Source organism: Poecile atricapillus, unplaced genomic scaffold, assembly GCF_030490865.1.
Source record: "Poecile atricapillus isolate bPoeAtr1 unplaced genomic scaffold, bPoeAtr1.hap1 scaffold_381, whole genome shotgun sequence".
Lineage (NCBI taxonomy): Eukaryota > Metazoa > Chordata > Aves > Passeriformes > Paridae > Poecile > Poecile atricapillus.
The window spans coordinates 18,580-27,629 of record NW_026709177.1 but is presented as its reverse complement, the minus strand read 5'-3'; the positions used below and the strand labels follow the sequence as shown (position 1 = coordinate 27,629).

Genomic DNA, 9,050 nt, shown 5'->3' with positions numbered 1-9,050 from the left:
TTGAGGGGAGGTCACGGGGGGGGGGTCCCAGCCCCAAATTTGGGGGAGCTCAGGGGGGGTCCCGCGGGCTGAGCCCCCCCTGGAGGGGCCGGGGGGTCCCTGGGGGGCTCCGGGCCCAATTCGGGGGGCTCTGGCTCCCTGGGGAGGGGGGGTCCCGGGGGTCTGGGGGTCCCTGGGGGGGTCTGGGATGATCCCGAGGGTCTCTCTGGGGGTCTGGGGGTCCCTGGGGGGGTCTGGGATGATCCCCAGGGTCTCTCCGGGGTCTGGGGGTCCCTGGGGGGGTCTGGGACGATCCCCAGGGTCTCTCCGGGGGGCTGGGGGTCCCTGGGGGGGTCTGGGACCATCCCCAGGGTCTCTCCGGGGGTCTGGGGGTCCAAAATCCCCTCCGGGGTCTCCTCGGGGCCCGGGGGTCTCGAGTCCCCCGCCGGCGTCTCCTTGGAAGGTTCTGGAATTCCCGCCGGGCTCTCCCCGTGGGCCGGAGACCCCGAGCCCACCCCGAGGGGCTCCTTGGGGGGCTCCAGGACCTCGGCCAGGCTCTGCCCGGGGGTCTCGGGCCCCGAGCCCACCACCAGGACCCCCCCAGGGGACCCCGAGCCCACCCCGAGGGTCTCCTGAGGGATCTCAGACCCCGATCCCACCACCAGGACCCCCCCCAGGGGACCCGAGCCCACCCCGAGGGTCTCCCCGTGGACTGCAGCCCCCTGCCCCACCACCAGAACCTCGCTGGGAGCTCCTGAGCCCACCCTGAGGCTCTGCCTGAGGGTCTCTGGGGGGATCCCAACCCCTGATCCCACCACCAGAACCTCACCAGGGGACCCCGATCCCACCCCGAGGGTCCCTGAGAGATCTCGGACCCTGATCCCACCACCAGAACCTCACTGGAAGCTCCTGAGCCCACCCTGAGGGTCTCTGGGGGGATCCCAACCCCTGATCCCACCACCAGAACCTCGCTGGGAGCTCCTGAACCCACCCCGAGGGTCTCCTGAGAGATCTCAGACCCCGATCCACCACCAGAACCTCACTGGGGGACCCTGATCCCCCTCCAAGGCTCTCCTGGGGGATCCCAACCCCTGATCCCACCACCAGAACCTCGCTGGGAGCTCCTGAACCCACCCTGAGGGTTTCCTGAGAGATCTCAGACCCCGATCCCACCACCAGAACCTCCCCAGGGGACTCTGAGCCCACCCCGAGGGTCTCCTGGGGGGTCCCAACCCCTGATCCTACAACCAGAACCTCACTGGAAGCTCCCGATCCCACCCCGAGGGTTTCCTGAGAGATCTCAGACCCTGATCCCACCACCAGAACCTCACTGGGGGATCCTGAGCCCACCCCATGGATCTCAGACCCTGATCCCACCCTGAGGGTTTCCTTGAGAGATCTCAGACCCCGATCCCACCACCAGAACCCCCCCTGAGGACCCCGAGCCCACCCCGAGGGTCTCCTGGGGGGTCCCAACCCTCGATCCCACCACCAGAACCTCCCTGGAAGCTCCTGAACCCACCCCGAGGATCTCAGACCCCGATCCCACCCCATGGACCCCTGATCCCGCCCCATGGACCCCCGATCCCACCCCGAGGATCTGAGACCCCGATCCTGCCCCATGGACCCCCGATCCCACCCCGAGGATCTCAGACCCCGATCCCACCCCATGGACCCCCGATCCCGCCCCGTGGACCCCCAGCCCACCCCTGGCTCCCTTCCCCTCGCCCTCCCCGCCCTCCCCTCCCTTCCCCCGGTGCATCTTGCGGTGCTTCCAGAGGTTGGAGAAGGAGCGGTAGGCCTTGCCGCACTCCTGGCAGCCGTAGGGGCGCTCCCCGGTGTGGATGCGCCGGTGCTCGGCCAGGCGCACGGCGATGGCGAAGCTCTTGCCGCACTCCTGCAGCGGAAGGGCCGCTCGCCCGTGTGCAGCCGCCGGTGGTCCTTGAGGTGGGTGGACTGCCGGAAGGCCTTGCCGCAGTCGGGGCAGGGGTAGGGCCGCTCGCCGGTGTGGATGCGCCGGTGCACCTGCAGCGACGTCTCGGTGCTGAACAGCTTCTTGCACTCGCCGCACTCCAGGTTCTTGGCGCCGCGCCGCGCCGCCCGCGGGGCTTCCGCCGCTGCCTTCCCTCCTCCTCTTCCTCCTTCCTCCTCCTCCTCCTCCTCGCCGCCGGCCGCCGCCCCGTGCGTCCTCTCATGCTGCCGCAGCCTGGCCGCCGTGCCCGCCTTCTTCCCGCAGACGCCGCACTCGAACCTCCAGCCGGCCTTGCCGCAGCGGTGCTCGCGCAGCGCGGCCGCGCCGGCGAAGGCGGCGCCGCAGCCCTGGCAGCGCTGGGGCTCGCGGCCGGCGTGGCCCAGCAGGTGCACGTCCAGCAGGCGCCGCAGCAGGAAGCTGCGCCCGCACTGCGGGCACTTGTAGGGGTACTCGCCGGTGTGGTGGGCGCGGTGCAGCAGCAGCCGGTGCGGGCGGTGGAAGCGCAGCCCGCACTCGCCGCAGCGGTGGGGGAAGCGCCGCAGGTGCACCTGCAGGTGCTGGCGCAGCGTGGAGTTCTGGGCGAAGCGCTTGTGGCACTCGGGGCACTCGTGGGGCCGCTCGCCCGTGTGCGTCAGGTGGTGCCGCAGCAGGTTGGCCTGCGAGTTGAAGCTCTTGCCGCACTCGCGGCAGGGGAAGGGCCGCTCGCCCGTGTGCGTCCGGGCGTGGTTGCGCAGGTGCGACGACTTCTTGAACATCTTGCCGCAGGCGCCGCAGCGGTGCCGCCGCTCCAGCCGGTGCACGAAGCGCCGGTGCCCGCGCCAGCGCCGCCGCGCTGGGGAAGGCTTTGGGGCACATCCCGCACTCCAGCGGCGGCTCCGCCGGCGGCTCCGGCGGCGGCGGCGGCTCCGGCAGCGGCAGCGCGCCGGGCGCGGCGTGGGAGCGCCGGTGGTAGAGGAACTTGGTCATGCTGGCGAAGGCTTTGCCGCAGTCGCAGCGGTGCAGCGGCTCGGCGCCGTGCGAGCGCCGGTGCGCCAGCAGCGCCGCCTCGGTGTCCAGCGCCGAGCCGCAGTCCAGGCACAGGAAGAGCGAGTCGGCGGCGTGGCCGGCGCGGTGCCGGCGCAGCTCGGCGGGGTCCGGCAGCACCCGCGAGCACAGCGGGCACTGGAAGGCGCCCAGGCTGTGGCAGCGCAGGTGGGCGCGCAGCGAGCGCGCCGACGGCAGCAGCTCCCGGCACTGCTGGCAGCGCAGCTCCGGCGGCGCCGGCGGCGGCGCGGCGGGCGCCGGCTGGGCGGGGCAGGGCGCCAGGTGGGTGGATTGGTGCTCCAGGAAGTCCTTGGGGCTCTGGAAGAGCTGCAGGCACTCGCCGCACTCGTAGAGCAGCAGCTGCACGGCCTCCGCCGGCCGGTTCGGGGCGCTCTCGGCACCGGCGCCGCCGTCGGCGGGTTTGCGGTAGGAGTGGTCCAGGTCGACGCGCGGCGGGGCGCGGCGCGGCGCGGTGGCCCTGCCGGGTGCGCCAGCCACAGCTCCTGGCTCTGGAAGAGCGCGCGGCACTCGGGGCACTCGAAGTGGATGCCACCGGTGCTGCCGGTGCTGCCGGTGCCGCCGGTGCCGCCGGGGCGCGGCGCGGGGCGGCTCCAGCAGCTTGAGGTGCAGCTCCTGGTGCTCCAGCAGCTGCCCCGGCGTCACCAGCAGCGCGCCGCACTCCAGGCACTGGAACTGGCTGGGGGGCTCCAGCTCCGGGGGGGACGCCCAGCAGCTCCAGGGCGGCGGGCGGGGGGCTGCACCGCGGCGGTGCCGGTGCCGCCGACGGCGCTGCCGGGGGCTGCAGGTGCTGCTGGTGGTGCAGCAGAGCCTCCTCCAGCGACGGGGACAGGTGGGAGCACTCGGAGCAGACGTAGCGGTGCTCCACCAGCAGAAGGGTCTCCTCGGGGAGAGACATCTGGGGGGGGAAACGGGGAGGGAATGGGGGAAATGGGGTTAGAGAGGGGGAAATGGGGAAAAACGGAGAGAAAATGGGGAAAAATGGGAGAAAATGGGGAAAAAAATGGGAGAAAATGGGGAAAAATGGGGAGAAAATGGGGTTAGAGTGCAGAAAATGGGGAGAAACGGGGAGAAAATGGGGAAAAATGGGGAGAAAATGGGGGGAAATGGGGAAAAATGGGGTTAGAGAGGGGTAAATGGGGAAAAACGGAGAGAAAATGGGGAGAAAATGGGGAAAAATGGGGAAAAAAATGGGGAAAAATGTGGTTAGAGAGCAGGAAATGGGGGAAAATGGGGAAAAATGGGGAGGGAATGGGGAAAAATGGGGAGAAAATGGGGAAAAACGGGGAGAAAATGGGGAAAAATGGGGGGGAAATGGGGAAAATGGGGAAAAATGGGGAGAAAAGGGGAGAAAATGGGGTTAGAGAACAGGAAATGGGGAAAAACAGGGAGAAAATGGGGAAAAATGGGGAAAAATGGGGGAAAATGGGGAAAAAATGGGGAGAAACAGGGAGAAAATGGGGTTAGAGAACAGGAAATGGGGAAAAAACGGAGAAATGGGGAAAAATGGGGGAAAATGGTGAGAAAATGGGGAAAAAATGGGGGAAAATGGGGTTAGACGGGGGAAATGGGGAAAAACGGGGGAAATGGGGAAAAATGGGGGGAAACGGGGAAAAAAGGGGGGAGGAAAAATGAGGAGGAAAAGGGGAAAAAAACCCGGGGGAAAATCGGTGGGGGCAGCAACGACCCCACCCCCAAAACCCCCCAAAACCCCCCCAAAACCCCCCGGGACCCCTCAAACCACCCCCGAACCCCCCCGGAAACCCCAAAATCCCCCAAATTTCACCCAAATCCCCCCAAAATCCCCCCAAAATCCCCCCAAATCCCCCCAAAATCCCCCCGGCCCCTCCCCCCCGTTCACCTCCGGCCTCTCCGCCGCTCGCGCTCGCGAGGCCCCGCCCCCTCCGCCGGCACCCCCCAACAAGCCGCGTTCTGATTGGCCCTCCCGTTCGGCGCGCGGACCAATCAGAGCGCCGCTCCCCTCCGCGCGCTTCCGCGGTGACGTCAGAGAGCGGGCGGGCGTTCCGCCATGTTGGAACCGGGAGGAACCAACGCGGCGCTGGGAGCGGGGGGGGAGCGGGAGGTACCAAAAGGGGGAAATTTTGGGGGGGGGAAATGGGATTTTGGGGGAGGGGAGAGCGGACGGAACCACCCGAGGGCTGGCGGGGGGGGGAAACCGCGAGATTTGGGGAGGAGGGGCGGGGTTTGAGGCGGTTCGGAACGTACCAAGGGCTCTTCATGGGGGGGCTGGACCGTACCAAAAGGACTCGAGGGGGGAAATGGGCGGTACCAAAAGCAGGAGGAGATTTTGGGGGGGGGGTCTGGGATGTACCAAGAAAGTTTGGGGGGGATCCGGATCACCCCAAAAGGGAATTTGGGGGTGGGGGGAGTGGGATGTACCAATTTTTGGAGGGGGTTGGGACGTTCCAAAGGGGTTTTGGGGGGGTTGGGCCGTTCCAATGAGGTTTTGGGGGGGTTTGGGCTGTTCCAAAGGGGTTTGCAGGGGGTTTCGGCCATACCAAAGCGGTTTTTGGGGGTGGTTGGGCCGTTCCATAGGGGTTTTGGGGGTGGTTGGGCTGTACCAAAGGCGTTTTGGGGGGTTTGGGCTGTTCCAATGAGGTTTTGGGGGGTTTGGGCTGTTCCAATGAGGTTTTGGGGGGGTTGGGCCGTTCCAAAGGGATTTTGGGGGGGATTGGGCCGTTCAAAGGGATTTTTGGGGGGGGTTCGGCCATACCAAAGCGGTTTTTGGGGGGGTTTCGGCCGTACCAAAGGGATTTTGGGGGGGTTGGGCCGTTCCAAAGGGGTTTTGGGGGGGTTTGGGGTGTTCCAAAGGGGTTTGCAGGGGGGTCTGGGCCGTACCAAAGGGGTTTGCAGGGGGTTTCGACCATACCAAAGCGGTTTTTGGGGGGGTTTGGGCTGTTCCAAAGGGATTTTGGGGGGGTTTGGGCTGTTCCAAAGGGTTTTGGGGGGGTCTGGGCTGTTCCAAAGGGGTTTTGGGGGGGTCTGGGCCGTACCAAAGGGGTTTTGGGGGGGTCTGGGCCGTACCAAGGGAGCAGCGGGGGTGCCCGGACGGTCCCACTGAGCGGCCGGGCGCGGGGGGAGGAGGGGAAGCTCTGTACAGACATTTTTTGGTTTTTATTGTTCCCGCGTCCGACGGAGGAGCGGCCGGAAAAGGCGGAAAAACGGAAAAACGAACCCAAAACGAGGAAAAAAAGACCAAAAACGAACAAAAAAAGGAAATCCCGAAATTAAAAAAAAAAAACTGAACGAAACCGGGACCGAAACCCCCCAAAAAAACCGAAATTCCACAACAACGAACGAGGGGCGGGGCCAAGGGAAGGGGCGTGGCCACGGGAGGGGGCGGGGCCAGAAGCGACCATTTAAGGACAAAGGGGCGGGGCCACATCGAAGGGCGGGAGGGGCGTGGCCAATGAAAGGGCGCGGTCAATGAAAGGGGCGGGGCTTGGGGCAGGTGGGCGGGGCCAAGGTGTCAAAAATAGACCCGGTGGGGGAGGGGCTGAAATAGAAATTCCCTTTTTTTTCTTTTTTTCATTTTCTTCCTTTTTGGATTTTTTTTTTTTTTTTTGGGATTTTTTTTTTTTGCCCTTTTCCGGTTTTTTTCTGTTTTTTTTATTTTTTGGTTTCGGTTATAATTTTTATTTCTTTTTTGGTCAGTTTTGGGGCAGGTTTTTTTTTGGTTTTTGGTTGTTTTTTGTTTTTTTTTCCTCCCCGAGGCTTTCAGGGACGGGATTTTTGAGGTTTGTTTTTATTTTCCTTCGTTTTCCTTTGTTTCTCTCTTTTTTTTTTTTTTTTTTTAATTTTTGCGCTTTTTTTGGGGTTTTTTTTTCCTCAATTTTGGATTTTTTTTTTTTTAATTTTATTTTTTATTTTGGTTTTATTTCTTTCGATTTTTTTTTATTTTTATATTTTTTTTAATTTATTTTTTTTTGTTTAGTTTTTTTTTTTACGTTTTCTGAACCGATTTTGGGTCGGTCCCGGTACAAAACGGGGGAGGGGGCGGGGCTTGGGGGGTGGGGGAGGGCGGCGGGGGTGGGGGAGGGGACGTCTTTGGCTTCTCGCCGCCCCCCAGGGACCACGTGACAGGGGGGGGGAGGGGAGGGGGAGGGGACACAAACCCGGGGGGGGGAGGGGATTCAAGCGACCCCTCCCCCACCCAGACTCCCCCCCCCTCCCCAAAAATGGGGAAAAAACCCCAAAAAAAGGGGAGGGGGCTCCAAAAGAGGAGAAAATCCCCCCAAAACAAAGAGGGGGGGGGTGGGGGGGACTTCCCCTCCCCCCCCCCAGGGAATATTTGGGACCCCAAAAAAAAAGGGAGACCCAAATTAAGGGGGAACCCCCCCCCAAAAAACAATTAGGGACCCCCCCCCCCCTTTATTGGAGACCCCCAAAAAACGGAGAGGACCAAAATTGGGGGAAAACCCCCCAAAAATGCGGGTGGGGGAGGGGTGGGGGACACAGACGGGGACCGGGGGGGGCACCCCGGGATTTGGGGGTGCCCCGAGAACGGGGGGAGGGGGGGGGGGGAACCCCCCGAAGCCCCCCCGAGGTGCGGGGGGGGGCTCTTTGGTTGTCTCTGAGGTATTTCTGTCCGGGGGGGGCGTGGTCAGGGGGGGCCCCGCCCCCTCCCCAGGCCCTCTTTGGCTGCAGGATGGGGGTGGGGGGAGGTGACGTCATCGGGGCGTGGCGTGACGTCATAGGGGGCGGCGAGGGCGTGGCGTCGCCATGGCCACCATGAGGATGAGCAGGGCCACCGTGGCCACCGTGGCCACCAGGAGAATGGCCAGGACTGATGGTGGTGGCCACCAAGGCCATGGTCACCATGGTGATGACCAGGGCCACCCACGAGCACCGTGGCCACTGTGGCTACCAAGGCCACCGTGACCATCATGGCCACCGTGACCATCATGGCCACCGTGATCATCACCATGACCACCGTGATCATCACCATGACCACCGTGACCACCGTGGCCACCAAGGCCACCATGACCACCAAGGCCACCATGACCATCATGGCCACCATCACCATGACCACCGTGACCATCACCATGACCACCGTGACCATCACCATGACCACCGTGGCCACCAAGGTCACCAAGGCCACCGTGACCCTAATGGCCACCATGATGATGACCATGGTCACCATGAGCAGTATGACCACTGTGGTCACCATGACCATCGTGACCATGGCCATGGTCAACCAAGGACATCATGGCCACCATGACCACCATGGCCATGACCACCATGGCCACCATGGCCACCATGACCACCATGACCACGGCTGTGGCCAACCAAAGCCATCAAGGCCACCACGACCATCATGGCCACCATGGCCACCATGATCACCATGGCCACCGTGACCTGCCCTGATGGTGATGACCACTCTGGTGATGGTCACCATGGCCATGGTCACTCCATTGATGACCATTGGTCACTCCATTGATGACCATTGGTCACTCTATCAATGACCATTGGTCACTCTGCTGATGGTCACCATGGCCATGGTCACTCTGCTGACCACTGGTCACTCTATCCATGACCATTGGTCACTCCATGACCACCATGGCCATGGTCACTCTGTTGATGACCATTGGTCACTCTATCGATGACCATTGGTCACTCCATCGATGACCATTGGTCACTCCATTGGTCACTCCATGACCACCATGGCCATGGTCACTCTGCTGACCATTGGTCACTCCATTGATGACCACTGGTCACTCCATTGGTCACTCCATGACCACCATGGCAATGGTCACTCTGCTGATGACCATTGGTCACTCTGTTGATGACCATTGGTCACTCTATCGATGACCATTGGTCACTCCATCGATGACCATTGGTCACTCCATTGGTCACTCCATGACCACCATGGCCATGGTCACTCCATCAATGACCATTGGTCACTCCATTGGTCACTCCATTGATGACCACTGGTCACTCCATTGGTCACTCCATGACCACCATGGCCATGGTCACTCTGCTGACCATTGGTCACTCTATCAATGACCATTGGTCACTCCATTGGTCACTCCATTGA

The 9,050-nt window shown here is 62.9% G+C and overlaps 1 protein-coding gene across 1 annotated transcript; it reads right to left on the bottom strand.

The window, feature by feature from the left end:
• Positions 1–11: 11 nt before the first annotated feature.
• On the bottom strand, positions 12–4,928 carry LOC131574543 (zinc finger protein 574-like). The gene is given in 7 exon segments (XM_058829018.1): positions 12–719; positions 875–1,017; positions 1,687–1,875; positions 1,878–2,763; positions 2,765–3,736; positions 3,738–3,890; positions 4,854–4,928. Coding segments are annotated over 6 exon segments (3,051 nt in total). The 5' UTR covers positions 4,854–4,928.
• Positions 4,929–9,050: the final 4,122 nt, after the last annotated feature.